The sequence below is a fragment of the Sphaeramia orbicularis genome, chromosome 19, assembly GCF_902148855.1.
Source record: "Sphaeramia orbicularis chromosome 19, fSphaOr1.1, whole genome shotgun sequence".
NCBI lineage: Eukaryota > Metazoa > Chordata > Actinopteri > Kurtiformes > Apogonidae > Sphaeramia > Sphaeramia orbicularis.
The window spans coordinates 4,199,084-4,222,980 of NC_043975.1; the positions used below are offsets into that span (position 1 = coordinate 4,199,084).

Below are 23,897 nucleotides of genomic sequence, written 5' to 3' on the forward strand. Positions count from 1 at the left end.
TCTGGTCTGAGGAGCTCGGAGCTGGGATGGTGGCGGAGGAGATCGTGGTGTCCCTCTCAGGTGGGGCCCCCTGGGGCTTCAGGCTGCAGGGGGGGGCCGAGCACCAGAAGCCTCTACAGGTGGCCAAGGTACGACCCCCAGTATGTGCATGTGCATGAAGGGAATGACTGTGGAGGAGGTGGCATGACGGTCAGTTTGGGCTCGGTGTGTTTGTAATATAGTCGCGGAAAAAACAATTCGACCACCAAAAGTCATCAGAAGCAATGGTTATGTAATCCAGTACTAACTCCTGTGTGGGTCATGTGACTAAAACAGACAGAAAAGAAAACATGGAATGCCTAAAAGCACTGTTTTTGTCGGTACAATGCCATAGATATTGATGTAAGAACTGAAGTTTTGGTTATTATCAAGAAAACATGTTAAATGCATAGATATCAGCTCTGAAATTAAACTACTATGAGCTATTTTTGTTGTTACCATTATATTTGTCCAAACAAATGAACCTTTAGTTGGACCAGGCATTAAAATGAACAAGAAATTGAAGAAAACAAGGATGGTCTAATATTTTTTTCCGTGACTGTGTGGAGCTTTACTTACTTTATAGTTTAAATGTTTATTTCATTCATTAACTGTGAGATAATGTGGTATCTTTAAATGCTCAGCCTATTTCAATCCTTCTTTTTCTGCTTGTCATGACTCAGTTTGTGTTTCAGTGTCACTGTATGATCTGGACTTGTATTTCCTCATCATAACACACAGATTCTTTAGAATTTGATTAAAAGTTGTGTAGTTTGATGCATATACAGCAAGTTTTATGGTGGTTAATTGTTAGACTAGATTGAATTAGATTAGATAGAATTTATTTGACTCCTTGGGCAGAACCGTCAGGAAATTAACCCATAAAGACCCAAACAGCCACTGGTTACAAAAATCATCTACTGATCTAAAGTGTTTAATACCTGTTGATCCACTACTCCAATCAATATATGTAAATAATTGGTGTAAAATACAGTTGTTCATCTTTTCACGGTCATCAGATATGAACCATTTGGATGTTCAGAGGCGCCATAGTTACCATGGAAACACCGTCATCTTCTACAACATTGATTCACCAGTAAAACCCATGGAGTTGGATCAATGACAGTGGATGGACACACTGGGTTTACATTTAATTTGTTGATATCTTTGCTGAAGAAGTCACTTTTTCTTCAGGTTGGTCTGTTTTGATATAATAACCTTTGAATTTACTCTGAACTTTAATGAACTACAGAATCAATTAATTAAATATTTTTAAAAAAAAACATGATTTACGATGAAAAAACTCAAAATAAATAGGATAATATTATAATAAATGGTTATAAATCATCTTAGAATGGTCAAATAGAGAGAAAAATTCATTTAGGAACTGACACAAAAGTAGCACTGGGTCTTCATGGGTTAAAGTTCTAATAGCAGCACAACACCAAATGTACATATAAAAGAAATATTACAAGAAAATATCAATAACAATAACTATAAAAACAGTAATGAAAAAGTAGAGAATTGCATATTAGAAAATATTAATAGAAATAACAAAAAATAAAGTGGTAGTAATAATAATAAAAATGATATGTAACTAATTATGTTATACTATTAGAATATGCTAACAATACTATATATATATGTGTGTGTGTGTGTGTGTATCCTGTGTTAATCCTATAAATACATGTAAATAATTGGTGTAAAATACAGTTCTTCATCTTTTCATGGTCATCAGATATGACCCATTTGGATGTTCACAGGCTCCATAGTTACCATGGAAACACCGTCATCTTCTACAACATTGATTCACCAGTAAAACCCACGGAGTTGGATCAATGACAGTGGATGGACACACTGGGTTTATGTTCAGTTAATGAAATTTAGCTGAAAAAGTCACTTTTTTCCGTTTTCTGTGTTTTATTGTAATAGCCCATTCATTTACTAGGGCTAAAAACAAATTTTTTCATGTACTTTGATAAATGACACTTATGACAGTAGTTGGAGACACTTGCTTTATGTTAATTTTATGATTTTTTGCTGAAAAAGTCACTTTTTATTCCATTTTCTCAGTTTTGACACTTGAATATACTTTGATATTTTACCTGATCAGTAAGTTATATATAGGTAAAGAGCCAAAATATACAGAGGATTATATTATGATAAATGCTGATAATTCACTTAGGAAAGGCTAAAAATAGAGAGAATTTCCTTTTTTATGTAGTAGTGACAAATGACAGTGGTTGGAGATGCCATTTTTGTTCAGTTAATGACAGATTTTTCAGAAAATTTGGCTTTTCCTTCACTTTTCACTGATGTGACATTCTAACCTTTGAATTTACTCTGAGCTTTAATGAACATCTACATGATCAGTGAATTGAATATGAGAAAATACCTGATTTTAACTGAAAAAATGGTGATAAATAACTTAAATGTAGAGATGTTATATGACACAGAGTTTATTTCATGTACAGTAAATCTCACCGCTACATATTGTAACTCTACAGTCGGATTATTGTCTCGGTTTCTACAAATACTTCATCCATCTGCGTTTATATCTGTTGACAGACCAGAATGTTCTCTCTAATAAGAAAATCTATTCTGGAGGAGGCGGAATGCGACCCCGCTCACACCGGCTGACGTTAAAAGTTGGACGGCCCCTGGTGGAGCTGCTTTGGCTCCTCTTTATCAGGGATTTTCAGGCAGATAAGGTCACCACAACGAGGGTTTGATCGCCTTCCACCCGCTTCCTCTGACCGATGACTTGGCATTTGCATGTACACGATATGGACAAAAGTATGTGGACACGTTGAATTCAGGTGTTTCTTTTCTAACAGGGGTCTGGGATACAAAACAGTAATGACTAATGATATAATATAGTTTTATATTGGGATAAATATTATTACATTTGTTAGTTTGGTTTAAATTGTTATCTTTGTTTCTAAAATGCATCAGAGATGGTTTGGACTGAATTTCAACATTAATTTTGTTCTTTTTTTTTTATCAATGACTATGATTTTAAATGTTCTACCTCTAAATTTCTGAAATATTTTTCCTGCTCTGACTGTAAATAATCATTTTCTACCACAACTAACCATCTACTTTCTTCACATCTCACTAAGGAAGAAAAATCTCCCATCAAACTCTAAGGAAATATTGATGTTTATAAACTATATGGACAAAAGTATTGGGACATATTATCTCTACAGCTGTGAGATCTACTGTTCATGATGATTTGAGGTAAAGATATCAATATTTCCTTAAAGTCTAATGGTTTTTCTTCCTCAGTGAGATGTGAAGAAAGTAGATGGTTAGTTGTGGTAGAAAATTATTATTTACAATCAGAGCAGGAAAAATAGTTTAGAAATTTAGATGTAGAACATTTAAAATCATAGTCATGAATTTAAAAAAAAATCAATGTTGAGAGAAATTAAGTAAATTTAAACTAAACTGATTAATGAAATGATATTTATCCCAATATAAAACTATATTCTGACATTTATCATTATTGTTTTGTATCCCAGACCCCTGTTAGAAAAGAAACTCCTGAATTCAACGTGTCCACATACTTTTGTCCATATAGTGAATGTGTTAGGTGAGGCATAACTTCGATAAGCCTCGATGGGAACGGGACCCGACCTAGAGGATCAAAATAGCTCATCTAAGAGGAGCTGGAAGCCCAGGATGGAAAAAAGCTTCTAGTTCGTACTCATAACCCTCTCCTGTTGAATAATAAAGTGGTCAGTTCTGCTTCCCTGGCTTTGACTTTTCCACATTTCTCATCCCGGTTCCTCTTGTCTTCCCTCCGTCTGTCTAAGAATGTGCTTGATTTTGCTGCTGGGTTTTATTTTTGGGTATGTGAGGAACATATGGCGGATGACAAGCGTGCCCCCTGGTCCAGACCGGTGATGCAGCTGTTCAGACCCCCTCATGATGCTCATTTATGTGTCTGCAGGATGTAAAGTCTGCACATTCATTCTTGTGTGAGCTCACGGGTGTCATGATAGGAGATAAGAGGGGTCAAAGACGCAGATAAGAGGGAAACTGGTTAAGTAGGTGAGGGAACACTTAACATTTTTACCTCTGATAAATACGAGTGAGGAGCCAGAGGAGTGGGTTTTATCTACATCCTTTAGAGGAAACTGCAGTCTAAGAATACATGTATCCCCTCTGTCACCCCCTGCGACCCCCCATAGACATACTTCCTGAAGGATCCCGTGACATCATCTCTCAGGGACGCCTCCGGGAACAGCTGCACGACTTCAGGGTTATTCTGATTCTAATGATCGGCCATTTGGACGCTGTTTAAAACAACAACAAAGGCAGTTCAGACACAGAAAACACATGTCAATCTATGAAAAGAACATATTCAAAGAAATACATCCAGGTCGTCAAAGGTTAAAGGTTAATTCACTTTATTATACCCATGGGAAAGCTCAGTCTGTGTTTTACCCACATACACACAGAATCTAGCATTAGCATTAGCGATTAGCATTAGCACATTAAAGGTTAATTCACTTTATTATCCCTGTAGCAAAATGTATTGGTCTCTGCATTTTACCCATCCTAACACACATAGCACCTAGCTTTAGCGATTAGCATTAGCACATTAAAGGTAAACTCACTTTATTACCACTGTAGCGAAATTCTGTCTGCATTTTACCCAACCTAATGCACACAGCATCTAGCAATATCATTAGTGATTAGCATTAGCACATTAAAGTTTAACTCAAATTATTATTCCTGTCGCAAAATTTAGTCACTGCATTGTACTCATCCTAATTCAAACAGAACCTAGCATTAGCTTTAGCAATTGGCACTCGCACAAAATACTCACTTTATTATCCCTGTAGCAAAATTCAGTCTCTGCATTTTACTCATCCTAACACACACAGAATTTAGGATTTGCATTAGCGATTAGCATTAGCACATTAAAGGTTAATTCACTTTATTATCCCTGTAGCAAAATTTATTAGTCTCTGCATTTTACCTATCCTAACACACATAGCACCTAGCTTTAGCGATTAGCATTAGCACATTAAAGGTAAACTCACTTTATTACCTCTGTAGCGAAATTCCATCTGCATTTTACCCACCCTAATGCACACAGCATCTAGCATTATCATTAGTGATTAGCATTAGCACATTAAAGTTTAACTCACTTTATTTTTCCTGTCGCAAAATTTAGTCTTTGCACTGTATTCATCCTAATACAAACAGAATCTAGCATTAGCTTTAGCAGTTAGCACTCGCTCAATAAAGGTTAACTCACTTTATTACCCTTGTAGCAAAATTTAGTCTCTACATTTTACTCATCCTAACACACAGAGAATTTAGGATTAGCGATTAGCATTAGCACATTAAAGGTTAATTCACTTTATTATCCCTGTAGCAAAATTCATCAGGCTCTGCGTTTTACCCATCCTAATACACATAGCACCTAGCATTAGCGATTAGCATTAGTACATTAAAGGTTAATTCACTTTATTATCCCTGTAACTAAATACAGTCTCTGTATTTTACCCATTCTAATATACACAGCATTAGCATTGGCGATTAGCATCAGCACAGTGAAGTTCAGTCTCTGCATTTTACCCAACCTAACATATAACACCTAGCATTAGTGATTAGCATTAGCACATCAAAGGTTAACTCGCTTTATTATCCTAGTAACGAAATTCAGTCTTCATTTTACCCATTCTAATATGCACACGGTACCGACTATTAGCATTAGATATTAGCACTAGCGTTAGCACATTAAGGGTTAAAGGTTAACTCACTTTATTTTTCCCTTAGAAAAACTCAGTCTGTGTTTTACCCATCCTGGCACACATAGCATCTAGCATTAATTAGCATTAGCCTGTGGAAGGTTCTAAACCTAAGTTTGAATGTGTTACTGTGCAGAAGTCTTCTTTTAGTTTTGTTCTTTACAAATTAATATTAATTTACATACATATTAATTTGTCATATTAATTTGTGTGTATGCAGGTGTTGATTGAAAACGTAGAGAACAATGGTGTCATGTTACGTCTTTGTGTAGTTGAATGAAGTTGCACTTGAAACATAAAATCCATAAAGTTTATAAATTAGTGTATAGAATAGAAGAGAAGAATAGAATACAATAGAACAGAATCTTTATTGTTTTGCACAGTGCAACGAAAATGGACGCAATCCTTTGTGCAAAAATACAAGTGATAAAAGACTTAAAATGAATAATAAAAATAGATTAAAACAATAAATAATAATACTAAAACTCTAAAACACACACACTTCTGAAACTATTGCACATCTCTTTAGTACCATTCATTATCTTCACATATTGCACCCTTCAGTTCAGTAGGATTCAGTGCAGCATTGGCTCTGGGATAAAAACTGTTCCTTCATCTGTTTGTTCTTGACTTCAGAGTCCTGCTAGAATAAAGAAAACACTTCCACAACCCCAACCAACACTTCCGCTGACTGACCTTTACAACTGAACCTGCTGTACCGTCTTTTCTTTGTGCAGGTTCGCAGACGTAGCAAAGCGTGTCGAGCTGGACTGAAGGAGCATGATGAGCTGGTTGCCATTGACGACCACATGTGTGCAGAACTCAGTCATGCCCAGGCCATGAGCCTCCTGGACACACAGTGCACCACACTCAACCTGAGGGTGAAGAGGTCAGAGGTCACCCAGGTCACATCCCACATAACACCAACACCTTACAAACGTTTCCACATCCTTTTAACTGGTTGTGTATGTTCGCAGGACGCCGCCTGGATTTCACTCCTCATCCTGCTCGGGTCGTTCTGTATCGCCCCACTCCCTCATGAGGGCCCTGTCTCCGCCCCTGGATGCCCTACAGCCCCCCCACCACCATGGGGCGCCCACAGGCATCACCTCCCCCCCAGACAGCGAGGCGTATTATGGAGAAACAGACAGTGACGCAGACACACAGTCCCAACCACACCGCCGCCAACGCCGAACGCCTCCTCATGCACGGTCACCTGCACGATATGACAACCAAGAAGAGGAGGAGGAAACTTCAGAGATGAGCGGGTACGTCCAAAACACATCTAAGAAAACCTGGAGAAACTCTGGACAAATGTCTGTTTAGGACCAAAAATATGACACTAATATGGATAGTTTGGAAAATGCACAATTTCTTCTACATTTAGGCCTCACAAAAAACTGTATTCTACATTAAACAACAGATTTATAAAAAAAAAAAAAAAAGAAAAACTCAGTTTCTTTTCCATTGTAATACACACTGCGCTTAGCAGTTGCATTAGCAATTAGCATTAGCACTGGCTAATGTCTGTTTAGGACAAAAAAGAAAAGAACTATATTTTTAACTTCTGCTTTTGTTTCCTTTAAAACCATGATGATAGTATACAGCAAAAAATAGTTTAAACAGTTCAGGAAAGTCAGCATGTTGTATTTTAGCCAATTGAGGCCGCAAACATTTGATTATTATTATTATTATTATCATTATTATTATTATCATCATTTTTATTATACAGGTAATAAATACAGATATTAGTAAGAGCCCAGGGTTTTTTAAAAATTAAATTTACTGTATATATCCCACTGAATCTGAATACATTAATACAATATGTGGATGGATGGATGGATGGATGGATGGACAGTCCCACTGAATCTAAATGCTTAAATACAGTCTCTGGAAGTCTAGATTTGATCTCCATGTCTGTGATGTTCAGGGATGTGAAATAAAATGCATTATTTGATATTTTTGACCAGTTCCATCTCTGATCTCAGGTATGAAAGCGCCACAGACGCCACCGTCACCCTTCAGAGGCAGTGGGAGGGTCAAACCCCCGTCGGCGTCCCCCGTAGAGAGCTCATCTACCAGCCCCTGCAGACAGAGTGGGAAACACCGGCCCACACCCCCCACACCCTCACCCCCCACTCCCTGACCCCGACCCCGGACCAGGGCCTGGCGGAGGCAGAGGGGGAAGGAGACAGCGGCTTCCAGGAGGCAGGGGGCTGCGTGGGGCTCACCTGCCCCCCGTTGGTGTCTCCTGAGCGGGCAAAGGAGGCTCTGCTGCTGGGCTCTGGGAAGCAGCTGGTGCCCATGGTTGGGCCACAGCAGACACCGCTCAGCGATGAACTGACCACCACCTACATGGACAAAGCACGACAAGCAAGTGAGTAGAGGTCATTGAATGCATCATCACCTCAGAGACTGGAACTAATGTTAATGACACTGTCAGTCAGATCATTAGGTTTGAGAGTTTTTAAGTTATTAACCCATAAAGACCCAAACCTCCATCAACAACCAAAACCATCTACTGATCTAAAATGTTTAACAACTGATCCACTATTCCTATCAATACATGTAAATAATTGGTGTAAAATACAGTTCTTCATCTTTTCATGGTCATCAGATATGACCCATTTGGATGTTCAGAGGCTCCGTAGTTACCATGGAAACACTGTCAACTTCTACAACGGTGATTCACCAGTAAAACCCATGGAGTTGGATCAATGACAGTGGATGGACACACTGGGTTTATGTTCAGTTATTGATATCTTAGCTGAAAAAGTCACTTTTTCTTGAGTTTTCTCTGTTTTTGATGTAATAAGCTTCAACTTTAAATGAAAACCTACATGATCAGTGAATTAAACATAGGAAAATACATGATTCACATTGAAAAAACGCAAAATAAGGAAGATAATATTACAATCAATAGTGTTAAATCACTTAAGAAAAGATAAATATAGAGAAAAAAAATTTTTGGGAACTGCCACAAAAGTAGCACTGGGTCTTTATGGGTTAAACCAGATCAGTGAACGCAGTCAAAAAAAGCAGTGATGTAATAAAACTAAATACTTTTACAACTATACTTTTTATAACTGTGAGGTATTTATGTGAGTATTTCCATTTTCTGCAGCTTTATCTTTAATACTTCCCTACGTCTCAATCAAAAAACCCTGCCATCTCAGAAGACATTGTGTGTGGTTACTGATAGCTGAACCCTTTGCAGCTGAACTGTTGCTGAAATACGACTGAATTATCCTGATGTTATACTGTTAAAATGAGAAATCAAATTCAATGAAGCTGAAATAGCTTAAAGCAGAACACATTATAACACTAAAAAAAATACAATTAAAGGAGAGGCTGAAATTCTTTAAAGTAGGAAAATTTGCCAAAATGAAAAACTAAAGCTGAAGGAGCTAAAATAGTTTATGGTGACACACTGGCAAAGTAAAAGATAAAGTGAAAGGAGGAGCTTAAACTTTTTTTTTTTTTTTTTAACTTGTTCATAGTGAAAAACTAAAGTTGAAGAAGCTGAAATAGTTTAAGGTGAAACTCTGGTTGAAATGTAAAATTTAAAGCTGAAGTAGATGTTGAAGTATGTGAAAGCTGAGATGTTGTTAAATGAAAACATAAAGTTGAAATACATAATAGTATAAATTTAAAAAAAAAAAAGAAATAAAATGAATACAAAAAACCAAAAAAAGAAAAATATATCAATATAAAAAAAAAATCTAATAAATACACATACAGATATGGTCAAAGTGAAAAACTGACACTGAAGTTGAAATGGCTTAAAGTAAAATAATGATGGTTTGACGACAGAATGTGTTTGTTTGAACCCTCGTATTATCCTGGGGGTCAGTAGGCTCTGTGCACAGCCCCACTACTTCCTGAACTTCAGGCGGCTCCTTTATTTCCTGTCTGTCATTATTGGACACACTGATTAATCCAGGTGTGTCTGCTGCTTCTTGTTGTGACTACTGATTAATTAGACACACCTGGATTAATCAGTGTGTCCAATAATGACAGACAGGAAATAAAGGACCCACCTGAAGTTCAGGACGTAGTGGGGCTGTGCACAGAGCCCATCTGACGCTACTCAACGTTTATCATTCAGAAAAATAATTGTTGACTTTTATTTGCCTCATATTTCATGACTTTTCCTAATTTGATGGGGACAGCTGATTAAGCATAAAGTTATCATGATGATAGTTTTCTAATCTGCTCAACACATGTTGGACTCATTAGTGTTCCTCTGTGTGTGTGTGTGTGTGTGCGTGCGTGCGTGCGTGTGCGTGTGTGTGAATTGATATATGGGGGGGAGCTGTTCCCACCAGAGCTTTGATACTCCTGCTGCTGTGGGCATGTGGGAAACAACTTGACTTGTGAACTCCTGCCAAAAGGAGGAAGCCAATGTAGACATGGAGGTGATCACATCCAAGTCTGTCCAACTGCACATGCCTCCACTCTAAAATGATCATCTCAAGCATAATAATAATAATAATAATAATAATAAACAAAGTACCTGACACAAAAATTTGGTCAACAATTTTATGTAAATCATTTTCAGGAGGTAAATATCCCTGTGGTCAGACTGACCCCAGAGTAAAATGTGTTAGTAATATCCTCTTGAGACCCAGCAATGCATTTTTGTCCTCTGTAGGGGACAAAAGTAATAAAAAAAAACACTGTCCACTGCAAAGGACCTTCCATGAAATGTAAAATAAATACAAAAAAATAAAAATCTGTTTTAGAAAAACTGTTGGATTATGCCACTTCAAATCAAGACAATTATTTAATGAAAAAAGCCAAAACTTTTCCTTTCCTGGGTCTCAGGAGGGTATTTGAGGATAATAGGAGGGTTAAGGCTTTATTACCATCCATGCTGACCCAGCAGCTGGAGGACATGCAGTGGAACACAGGCGTCTAGCCCTGGTCCTCCAAAGTTATGCTGCATTCTAGAGTCCTAGGAGATGGGAAGTTTCTGATGTCCGACTCGGTCAAATGCATTGGAACGCCTGTCCGAGCTGGAAGTCCTAGGTGCAAAGTCGAGCCAGATTGAAATACCCCGACCTCACTGCAAAGTACAACTTGACGTCAACACAACAATGGCAAGTTTGCAATGAAAAGAAACTTTACAGTGTATAATTAGCTCATCCGTCATTTCGCTTCTTCCATCTCGTTTGTGTATATGAGAACACTGGACTGTCGACAGTCTGCGATCTCCATGTTTGTTGTTTATGTTCAACATGGATCACCTAGAATACTTTGAGGTTGGATGTACTCTACCCCCCAGGACTCTGGAATGCAACATTACTATCCTGCATGTTTTACATGTTTCCCTCCTCCAACACACCAGGGTTATTATCGTTAACAAAAACTGACGAAATGACAAAAACTAGAGTTGTAAAAACATTTTTGTTGACTGAAATAAATAAAAGCTACAATTAAAAGAAAAAAAAAAAAGATAACTAACTGAAACTGTATTGTGTGCTTACAAAACCAACTATAACGTATAAAAATTATGGATACAAATTCCCTTCGTTTTTGTCTTTGTCAATGTTGGATTGATATGAAATCGATTTATTTCCCTCAAGCAATTTTAGCTGCTGGCACCATATGATATTTAACGATCTGTCACTTCTCGTCACTTGTTGTTTAGAGTCAGCTTTTCAACTCTACCTGGAAACATGCAGACTAAAGTTGGGAGAAAACAGCAGAGTCCTGTCTGGGATTTATTTGAATTTGACAGTGAAGAAGAGAAAAGATATGAAGAAACTAAAACTAAACTAAAACTAAGCATTTAGAAAATAATGAAAAGTAATAAAAAACTAGCAAACCTGCTCTGAAAACTAATTAAAACTAACTGAATTAGAGACAAAAAAGTCAAAACTAAATAAAACTAAACTATAATGAAAAATCCAAAACCATTATAACCTTCCAACACACCTGATGGTCGTTATCAGGCTTCTGCAGAGCTGGATGACAGGCTTATTATTAGAATCAGGTGTTGGAAGAAGGATACATCTGAAACGTGCAGGATAGTGGCTCTGCAGGACCAGGGTTGGACCCCCCCGATCTAAAACATGCAGGGTAGTGGCTCTGCAGGACCAGGGTTGGACCCCCCTGATCTAAAACATGCAGGGTAGTGGCTCTGCAGGACCAGGGTTGGACCCCCCCGATCTAAAACATGCAGGGTAGTGGCTCTGCAGGACCAGGGTCGGACCCCCCTGATCTAAAACAGACAGGATAGTGGCTCTGCAGGACCAGGGTCGGACCCCCCTGATCTAAAACAGACAGGATAGTGGCTCTGCAGGACCAGGGTCGGACCCCCCTGATCTAAAACATGCAGGATAGTGGCTCTGCAGGACCAGGGTCGGACCCCCCTGATCTAAAACATGCAGGATAGTGGCTCTGCAGGACCAGGGTCGGACCCCCCTGATCTAAAACAGACAGGATAGTGGCTCTGCAGGACCAGGGTCGGACCCCCCTGATCTAAAACAGACAGGATAGTGGCTCTGCAGGACCAGGGTCGGACCCCCCTGATCTAAAACAGACAGGATAGTGGCTCTGCAGGACCAGGGTCGGACCCCCCTGATCTAAAACATGCAGGACAGTGGCTCTGCAGGACCAGGGTCGGACCCCCCTGATCTAAAACAGACAGGATAGTGGCTCTGCAGGACCAGGGTCGGACCCCCCTGATCTAAAACATGCAGGACAGTGGCTCTGCAGGACCAGGGTCGGACCCCCCTGATCTAAAACAGACAGGATAGTGGCTCTGCAGGACCAGGGTTGGACCCCCCTGATCTAAAACATGCAGGGTAGTGGCTCTGCAGGACCAGGGTCGGACCCCCCTGATCTAAAACGTGCAGGGTAGTGGCTCTGCAGGACCAGGGTCGGACCCCCCTGATCTAAAACAGACAGGATAGTGGCTCTGCAGGACCAGGGTCGGACCCCCCTGATCTAAAACATGCAGGATAGTGGCTCTGCAGGACCAGGGTCGGACCCCCCTGATCTAAAACAGACAGGATAGTGGCTCTGCAGGACCAGGGTCGGACCCCCCTGATCTAAAACAGACAGGATAGTGGCTCTGCAGGACCAGGGTCGGACCCCCCTGATCTAAAACAGACAGGATAGTGGCTCTGCAGGACCAGGGTCGGACCCCCCGATCTAAAACAGACAGGATAGTGGCTCTGCAGGACCAGGGTCGGACCCCCCTGATCTAAAACAGACAGGATAGTGGCTCTGCAGGACCAGGGTCGGACCCCCCGATCTAAAACAGACAGGATAGTGGCTCTGCAGGACCAGGGTCGGACCCCCCGATCTAAAACAGACAGGATAGTGGCTCTGCAGGACCAGGGTCGGACCCCCGTGATCTAAAACAGACAGGATAGTGGCTCTGCAGGACCAGGGTCGGACCCCCCTGCAGTAGAACACATGTCTGTCTCCCTCTAGTGGTGATCTGGTCACACTTACAGGCTGGCAGGCGGTGAGGTGACATATACCAGATCTGTGCAGAGTTATTCCACCTCCCCCCCCCGTCCTCCGTCCGTCAGCCCTCTGTCTCCTCTATCTCCTCTGTCAGTATTCAGAGTATTCTGTATTTATAGTCTTTGAAGCTCCTGATGGACAGACTGGACGCAGAGCTCACAGCTGAATATGCACCGTGGGCCATGAGGTCAGCAGACAATCACCTGGAAATGAGAACCCTTGTGTTTTTATTACAATAAAGTAGGCTTTGTATATTTACAGAGGAAGTGGTCACCTCCACAGATTTTGAAATGTTTTTTTTTTTATAGATGACAGGTGTCAAACATGCGGCCCGTGGGTCTAAACCAGTCCACCAAAGGGTCCAGTCTGGGCCGTTGGAGGAATCTGTGAAATGGGCTCTTCTATGAAACTGGTCCTAAAAGCAGGACAGAGGGGCTGAAAATTCAAACCGGATGTAGATGAATGTTATGAAGCAAGTTTGGAAGCACTTTGGTTCTATTTTGAAAAGAAATATTTACCGAGATAAAAGAGAAACTATTTTTCAGACAAAACGCATTTTTATTTGACGCACATTGTCTGTTAAATGACTTAAAATAAACATCTATGAGTTTTAGTTTGAAGAAAACCTGATGATTCCATAATACACATGTGTGATAGAGCCCCAGGAAGAACATTAAAGCAACTAAGTGACATCTAGTACAGTTTAATTTAGTAGACTTAAAGACCTAAAACAACTAAAAGGTGCAATATTTTAAATTATGACCAAAAAAAAAAAAAAAAAAAGAATATAATAATAATAATAATAATAATAATAATAATAATAATAATAATAATAAGATGAGCAAAAATGCAAATTTGGGTAAAAATTAAATGACATTTTTCATTACATAAATTGGTTAAAATTTCATCAATAAATAACATAAATATATTAAATATAGCTTAATGTTGCATAACATTAGTAAATATGGCCTCTATTATTATATTATTATAATTTATTTGTTCAGTATTAATCCACCAAAGTGTGAGTTTTCATTTTATTTTATTGAACTGACTCATTTCAGTTTAATTTTTGGTGCAAAAAAACTTGATTTAAAAAACTGAAAAAGCAGAATGTAAATATAATTATTATCAAATCTATTTCTTAAAGGTTCAGTTATATATTTTGTGGTATCTGTGTATTCATGAATCTTTAAGTTGCCTGGTATTGAATCTCAGTATTTAACTTTAAAGGTTCATTGAGTTTTTTGGGCGCAATCTGCAACTTCACCACTAGATGTCGCTAAATATCACACACTGAACCTTTAAACAGATCTGACTTTAGTGTATGTTTGTTTTTTATTTAGTACTGATGTTTCTGAAAGTTGTTTCTTTTCATCTCAGTTCAAATCACACCTTCGTTGCTAGTTTTCGTTTCAGCTCGAATGCTAACAATCCCATATTCAGGTGGAATACAGTGTGTATACATGGGTGTAATGTGAGAAAGGGCAGGTCTCTGGCCGCTCTAGTGCACATTCTTCCTACAGTAAAGCTCTAAACTAAGTCTGTTCAGCTTCTGCTGTTGGAGGACACGGCTCTGATTACGGCAACATTCATTCAGATGAAGTCATTGACAACAGTCAGAGCATAGACATTCACTCTGCTCAGCCATTATTGTCTAACTGAAATACTATGTTAACCCCAGCACCTTAAAAAGAACAAAAACACCTTATCTTTAGCCCATGAATCATCCATAAAGCTCTTAAAACTGCTTTTAACTTGTATAGAAATATAAATAACTGGACTGATTTATGCTGAATACACATTTCACTGTCAGTATCAGATTATTTTTCTGTGGTTTTTTTTTAGATTTTCATGTTTTATTTACCTAAACACTGATTAGTCTTTAAAGCTGTTCGATGTAGTATTGATTTTCCAAACTCTCACCAGTAGGGGTCAGTCTGGTACCAGAACACATTTAGAACCAAAACCACCAAAGAATCAATGCTAACCAATGTATTATGGTGTCATCAAGTTTTCACTCAAATAACACGGTTTTATAATCTTTACATCAGCTGATAGTTCACATTATAGCTCTGTTAGCTTAGCTCTGTTAGCTTAGCTCTGTTTTTAGACTGAAAACAGCCACAGTAAAACCACTAATCACCTCTGTTTTCTGGGTTGGGGTTATTATGTAGCATTAAGATATATTCAACATATTTATGTTACTGATTGATGACATTTTAACCAGTGCATGTAATGAAAAATATTATTGAATTTGTACTAAATATGCATTTTTGCTCATCTTTTCTTGCATACTTTTAAATATTGCACCTGTTAGTTGTTTTAGGTCTTTAAATCCACTACATTAAACAGTACTAGATGTCACTTTGTTGCTTTGCGTTTCTTACTGGGGCTCTATCACACATGTGCATTATGGAATCCTCAGGTTTTCTTCTTCAAACTAAAACTCACAGATGCTTATTTTAACAGTTGCTCAAATAACACTGTGTCTTATAATCTTCACATCAGCTGATAGTTTACATTATAGCTCTGTTAGCTTAGCTCTATTAGCTTAGCTCTGTTTTTAGACTGAAAACAGCCACAGTAAAACCACTAATCACCTCTGTTTTCTGTTTGGTTTGTGTTGTCAGTAGCTGAACTAAAGATCTGTTTGAATCCAACAAACACGGTCAGAACTGTCACAGTTTAGTCTGAACCAACAGATGAAAATTTAGCAAAGATAAGAACATCCCATAATGACTTTATAACTTCATAAAAATCAGAATCAAACTCACACGTGTTGAACAAACGCTGCCATTTCAGCATCAAACTCCATTCTTTACATTCAGTGAATGAAACAACAGCTTCTATTTTTATCACTTCTTTGTCTGTGAAAGTTGTTTCTTATGGTTCTCATCCCAACACTCTAATGATAATTTTAGCTCAAATTTGGCTAGTCAGCTGTTTGTTTTCATCGTTGACACTATCTTGCTTGTCACTACATTTATTTATTTATTTTTTTTTAACTCTGAAAGTTATTTATTTCCTAGCACTTTAATGGTAATTTAAACTCAGTTAGTGTTAGTTTTCATCAACCTTGTTAGACCGACAGTGACTCACTACTCCCTCTAGTGGTCACATAAATCCCCTGGCCCATCACTGGAAGTATATTCATGTAACCCATGAAGACCCAAACAGCCACTGGCAACTAAAACCATCTACTGATCTAAAATGTTTAATAACTTCTGAACCACGCAATTTATTAATGCATGTAAATAATTGGTGTAAAATACAGTTCTTCATCTTTTCATGGTCATCAGGTATGACCCATTTGGATGTTCAGAAGCTCCGTAGTTACCATGGAAACACTGTCATCTTCAACAACATTGATTCACCAGTAAAACCCATGGAGTTGGATCAATGACAGTGGATGGACACACTGGGTTTATGTTCAGTTAATAAGAGATTTAACTGTAAAAGTCACCTTTTCTTCAGTTTTGTGTGTTTCTAAAATAATAAACTTCAACTTTAATCTGAGCTTTTAATAAGTTCTAGATGATCAGCAAATTAAATATAGGAAAATACCAGATTTACACTGAAAAAACACAAAATACAGAAGATTATATGATAATAAATGGTCATAAATAACTTAGGAAAAGTTAAATATAAAGAAAAATTAATTTGGGAACTACCACAAAAGTAGCACTGGGTCTTTATGGGTTAATATATAAAACTTAACAGCTCTTTATTCTAAACACTCTAATGCAGTGTTTTTCAACCTTGGGGTCAGGACCCCACATGGGGTCACATGAAATTTCTAGTAATTGATTAAAATAAAAAACAGCTTACGAATAAAAAATATATGTTGAGCTGACAGAGACAATCACAATCCATATCAGACAATCTGCATCTAAAACTGCAGTACAGTGATTCTGTTTATCTGTCAAATGTTCATTGTGGTCAGTTTCAGATGCTGCAGCTCTTTCATAATTCATAGTTTCAGTTCTTGTTTGTTCAGTTTTAATTGTCCTCCTTGTAAATCCCAGCTGGACTGACTGGACAGATCCTGACCAAGGAAAATCACATTCTCACTTTGTGCAGTAATCTACACCTGGATTTACTGCCTCTGTCCACAGTAATATACATTATATAGACTAAATGTCATTTAAATTAATGTTTATTTGCAACATAATATAGCAAACTATTACATGATCAAAAACAAATTAATTTTTGCAAAAATAAAGTTTAAAAAAAAATTGTGATGTTAACCCTTTCAAGCATGAAAATGAAAAAAAAATTATCTAGATTTTTTTTTAGATTGATTTTATTACTCAAAATTAGGCTAAAGTTGAAATGCATTTTGAACTTTAAAAAAAGGCTTTTTTAAGAAGATATTTAATATTTCAGTTTTGGCTTTTTTTTTTATTAAATAATTGCCTTTACTGGAAAAATCATGATGCAATATTTTTTTCAGACACATTTTTAAAAATCTTGATGGAATGTCCTTTGCAGTGGACAGCTGTTTTTTGTTTGTTTTGGGGTTTTTTTTGTATAAAGATATGACTCCTGTCTACAAACGTAGACAGAAACCCATAGCTGGGTCTTAGGAGGATAACGTTATGAGATCACAGAGCAGTCCAAATTCTAAAAGTAAGAGGACACTTCTGTTCGTTGTACTGCTTAGGGTCTATAGAGGGGAAACCCATGGGGTTTGGAGAACATTGCCTTTAGAACCCTTTGGAAAATGAGCTTAAACTACGTGTCCACAAATGTAGATGTCATGCATGAAAGGGTTAAAATGGGGTCATGAGTCAAAAAAGGTTGGAAACCACTGAGATAAATGGTCATAAATAATTTAGGAAAAGTTAAATATCAAGAAAAATTCATTAGGGAAGTGCCACAAAAATAGTACTGGGTCTTTAAGGGTTAATATATAGAACTTAACAGTTCTTTATTCTAAACACTAATGAGAATTTTAGGTTATTTTTTTAAATATATGAAAGTAGAAATTCTACATATAGACCCTTCAGATTAAAAATGATCCAACTTTTTCAACTTAATCTGACCTGAAAGACTGAAACATAACGTTGCTGAGTTGTGTGTCAGTTGTGTGTTTGTGACCGGGCTTTGGTTAATAACCTATAATTGGCTTCATGTAGTCACACACACACACACACACACACACACACACATATACAGTGGATGACAGTGGTGTCTAAATATCCCCCTCTGAGGGCTCTTCCCGTCCTTGTCGGTGTGCGACAGGGCCTGGACAGGTGTTTGATGCCTGTCACACAGACAGGAATAGTGGGTTGACATCATGTAGTTGCTTTGGGTCGTCGGACGCAGACAAAGGTCGTTCCGTGGGCTGTGGCCTGAGAGACGAGGTGGACGCTGGGCTCGGCTCCTGTCCACTCCACTCCACTCCTGTCCCGGTGTGAGCGTGGGCGTGGGAGGGTCTGAGGGAGGTTAAGGACACAGCGGTAGACTATTGTGAGATGAGGCATCTCACATCTCCTTCAGGTTCAGACTTGAGTGGACGAACGGTCCAGACTGTTGGCAGAGGTAAGACTCCACTTCAAGTCGTACTGAACAGTTGAATAGTTTGAGTTTTGGATGTTTGTCTTGTGCGGGGGCTGTTGTGGAGATTTATTATTTAATTCTAGTGTCCAGATCTGTATATGTATATGTGTAAATTAGAAAATATATTCCTTTTTTAAAATTGTACAGTTCTTTTTTTCCAAGAAGCAATATTTTAAGCAGAAAACACACAACTACTGTACACAGACTAGTATCTGTAGAGTCTGGTTTTGACCAACTCGATATGTAAAGTGTCATGAGATAAGTTTTGTTATGATTTGACACTATGTAAGTAAAATTTGATTTGATTTGTATTATTAACAGTAAAACGTATCTAATGTATGATGGGTTAAAGTGGTAATTTAGCAGTAAAATAGTTCCTGAAAGTTTCTTACTCTTAAATATCATCGTTGTCAGGCGGAAACCCCATAAGTACATTTTTGTCTTTTTTTTTTCTTGTCATAAAATGATTCTATTAGTCAGTCTTCATGTTTTAGAAATATTTAACCAATGGCACTTGCTGCACACTTGTTACTTTATTTATTATTGCTTTTTTGCCATTTTTAGTCACTAACAGATTTTTCTATAGTTTTTAAATCCTTAAAAAAAATTATTGTATTTGATGTATATTGTCTTGTGCTGCTGCACATTTGGGGGATCAATAACGTATGTCTTATTTTATTGTATCTTATCTTATTTTATCTTATCTCATCTTTTGACAGGTGTTCAAAACACCATGTGACTACATCTTTTAACTCCATTCATTTATTTAGAATATACATACTTTTTCCAGTTTCCTGAAAAATAACCATTTTAGACATAAGAGGTTTCCGCCTGACAGCAATGATATCATGTTTTGGATTATGTTTGAGCTCATTTGAAGCTCATGCCATGTTTCACACATGAGCTGTTTATAGCTCAGATACTTAGGAGGATGTACTAATGCTCCATTGTATGTAAAGTAAGAACTCATTGTGCAGTAAAATGATCCCTGTGAGTGTTTTAGTTTAATATATGAACTTTTTAAAACTTTTTAGAGTGTTAAAGATAGTGATTTAAGAAGAAATGCATCATATTCTATAAAAGCGTCATGTTTGTCACCATTTCAGCTTTGTAATGATGACTTTTGTGTATAAGGGTGTATTTAGTTTATAAAAGATGCACATTTCCTTTTGGGAAGAAGATGAAAAACTGTGATCTGAAAAGTAAATAATAAAATACCTGGATAAAATGTAAACCTTTGAGTAAAGTACAAGATTTGTAGCGGGTATCACTAAAAAGTCAGCTTTTCATGAGCTCAAAAATGAAAAGGAAAAAGACTGTATGGGTTTCAATCCATTTATTATTTTACAGAAAATTATAAATGTCTTTGTTGGCATGACATGTGCCGTATAGATTCAATAAAAAAGGCACATTTTGGGGTTGAACATTCAATATTTGTAGCAGTGGAATATAATGGAGTAAGTATAAAGTTGCAAAAAAACTCAAATGTTCATGCAAAGTTCAAATAATTTACAGCTGTAATGGAGTAAAAATTAGCTTCTGGGATGTAGTGGAGACAAAGAATAAAGTTGAATAAAATGGAAATATTCAAATTAAGAGCTGGAACCTTTTGATTTGTAAGTAAAATGCTGATATTAAAACTAGCTCTGCTTAAAATACATGAATATTTTACAGTCCACTGCCAATTATGAGTGTGAATCCCACGTTAAAAGGATTTCAACTGTAAAAATGTGTATGGGATGGTGTAATAGTGGGTCCAGTCGACTCGATTTCACATGTAACATTCGTGTAAGGTGAGGTGAGATCATAAAAAGCCTCAAATAGCCGCGTCGCAGCGACAGTGATAGAACCTTCCTGGTGTGTGTGACTCAACTTTGGAGAGCAGCAGGAATTCTTTGTTCTAAATCCTCCACACACTCTCCTGTCTGTCAGGGGTAATCCTCATCCCAGGCCCTCGCTGTGATAATACTGGAGAAATCAGCCTGGCCCCGGCACAGCCGCCACGCCGCTTCATGCATTGTTATTGTTATTATTCGCAAATCCCGTCACTGTTTTTCCGCGTCTTTGTCTCTGTTGAACCTGTTTTTCTTTTCCCCTCGTGCAGAGCTCCAGCGTGGGGAGAGTCTGGTGGAAAAACAAGTGAAAGAAGCTCGCACTAAATGCAGATCTATCGCCTCTCTGCTGACGGATGCTCCCAACCCCAACTCTAAAGGGGTGCTTATGTTCAAGAAACGCCGCCAGAGAGCCAAGAAGTACACGCTGACCTGCTTCGGCAAAGCTGAGGGCGACCGAGGGGGGGACACAGAAGGGGAGACGGGAGGGGAGACCGAGGAGGAAGGAGGAAGTTCCATTCTGAGTGGCTCCGAAGTTGACGAGGAGGGATTTTCGGCGTCTTTTGACCCCACGTGGGATAGCGGTTACTTGGACCTGCTGGACAGGAGGAGCTCCGCCTGCCCGTCCACCACGCCGACCACTCCAACTACTCCGACAGCCAATCACAGCCCAGGCCTGGACTTATCTTCGACCTGTCAGACTCCAGGACTTTTGGGTTCCGTCAATCAAAGCCCCAGATTGGAGGCTCCGGTCGTCTCGGCCTATCAGGGCGTAAAGCTGGAGAACGGCACCACGAAGCAGCCGATCGCCACCTTTAACCCTGCGCATATGTCTCCTCCAGCTCTGGCTCTGTCCAATGGGGGGTCTGTCGCTGTCAGCCGGGCGAGCGTCGTCCTCAGCCCGCCCCCTCCCAGTCAAAACGGCAACGCCAATCTAAATCCCAACCCTAATGTCACGGACTCAGACCTGAACAGCAGCTTCGGTCCAAACCTCGGCGTTCTGAACCGCACCGCCCGCCCCTTCGCCCCCGGTTCGACCTCCTCACGAGGAACCGTGACCTCTGTCATGTTCCGGCCCCCCCAACCAAAACCCCTAATCACACCAGCCAAACCTGTGGCAGCTGTTTCCATGGTGACCATCTCACCTACTTGCCACTCGTCAAGCCCGGATGCGAAAAGAGCCGTGTCTAGCACCTCCTTGTACATCCCTCCGAGAAATAACAACTCATCTGATCACACCCCCCCCTCTGTCCACTCACCCCCCTCCTCTCTGTCATCCACATCTTTGTCTCAGTCCACCACAAACCCACCCACGTGTCCTCCCCAGGCCTCCATACACGCTTCACCTGCTCAGCCCTTCTATCCTCCACCCCCACATCCACTGACCTCTCAACCTGCCCCCAACTATCCATATCTGTCGACTGGCATGGCCCCTCCCACCCCTCAGCCGCATCTCCCTGAACCGGTCCAGGTGTCCACGCAGCCTCCTCCGTCTCCGTCCGTCAACCCTTACATCAACATGACAGGTGCGGTGACTCCTGGTCCCCACGCTTCCATGGCAACCGCATCTCCTACCCCAGATTCCCTGGCAACACGCGAGCAACGCATCTCAGTCCCCGCCGCTCGCACCGGCATCCTCAACGATGCCCGTCGCCGTAGCAACAAGAAGCCAATGTTCTGCGCCGTACAAAACAGGGATGTGTCGCCAAACCCGGCTTTGCTGTCGATGGTCCAGAACATGGATGACCACTTCGTGAGGGGCTCAGGGGCCGGACCGAGCGGGGATACCGGGCACGAGTCGGGGCCTGAGGAAGACTGGCTGAGATTAGGAGCTGAAGCTTGCAACTTCATGCAGGCTCAGCGGGGCTCCAAACCGCCCCCTGTGGCCCCCAAACCCCAGGCTCCGCAGGTGCCGCAGTTCGCAGGAAAAGGAGGTCAGCTGTTCGCCCGGAGGCAAAGCAGGATGGATCGCTACGTGGTTGAGCGGTCGCCCTCAGTCGCCGCAGCTCCGTACTCCCCCGCCCAGACCCGAGAGCCCTCACCTACACCCTCCCTCCCTGCCACCTGGAAGTACTCGTCAAACATTCGAGCTCCGCCTCCCATCAGCTACAACCCCCTCCTCTCTCCCTCCTGCCCCCTGAAGGCTCAGAAGAAGACTAGCGCCCCCAAATCTGCTGGATCTAAAGGACAGAAGTCGGGCATCAAACCTGTGGACGTTCTGAGCCACCAGCCCTACCAGCTCAACTCGTCTTTGTTCAGCTATAGGGGCGGGGCTCCACAGGATCCCTCCTATCAGCAGCAGCAGCGAGGAATGACAGGCAGCGTCCAGAAGACGGCGCGAGTGTACGAGGTGAAGCGTTTCTCCACGCCACCTCCGACCACGACGGGGCCGGCCCTAAAGGTCATCGTCCCGCGGTCGGCCACCACGCTCGGCGAACCGCTGTGGCGCTCTGACCTCACGTCCCCGCCCCCCACGGCTCCCTACCAACCCCAGTGGGACTCCTCTCCTCTGTCCCCGCCCCCTCCTGCACCCAACGCCCCTCTCCCCCAGCTCCCCACCTTCTCCTCCGCCCACGGTCCAGTCCAACCCCCAACTTTCTCCCACCTCCAGCCCCCCGGGCCCCCACAGGCCAGCAGGCAGTTCAAGAGCACCCCAGACCTGAGTCCACTGGGGCCTTCATGTGGGCCCCGGCAGGCGGCCTCCAACACCCAACCGTCCCGGGTCCCCAGGCCGAGGTTCAGCACCTCCAACCTGGGTCTGCAGCCCAGCGTCTGGCGTCCTGGCTCCACCCTGCACTGAAAGGTTACCGTTCAGACCTCAGACACAAGGGGCTGATGGGAACATGGAGGATGATTCACATAAATCTGTTTTCAGCACCGGTAATGACGTTTTTAAGCGTTGCTGCTTTGAAAAACACCAGCCAAATATTTTATCCTTATATCACTTTAGATCGTCCACATATGTAACACATTTTCTAACATTTTGACTCATTTATGTGATGTTGTTTTAGGGCCATTATGGGTAAAATAAATAAAGGTTTTTCGCAAATTTTACTTCACAATGTATCGAGGGAAAATGTCTTTCGACCAAACCAGTTCCACATTCAGCCCAATATGGTTTCAAGTGGGTCAGACCAGTACAATAATAAAAGAATAACATATAAATAGTGTTAACTCCAAACTTTTCTTTATGTTTTACACTGAAAAAAGTAAAAATATAGGATGAAAATGTTTA

The 23,897-nt window shown here is 40.3% G+C and overlaps 1 protein-coding gene across 1 annotated transcript; it reads left to right on the forward strand.

The window, feature by feature from the left end:
- On the forward strand, positions 1–23,877 carry LOC115439274 (synaptopodin 2-like protein). The gene is made up of 5 exons (XM_030163093.1): positions 1–128; positions 6,524–6,675; positions 6,764–7,054; positions 7,775–8,163; positions 20,935–23,877. Exons 1-5 carry the CDS (start codon positions 27–29, stop codon positions 23,460–23,462), a joined length of 3,462 nt encoding a protein of 1,153 aa, XP_030018953.1. The 5' UTR covers positions 1–26; the 3' UTR covers positions 23,463–23,877.
- Positions 23,878–23,897: the final 20 nt, after the last annotated feature.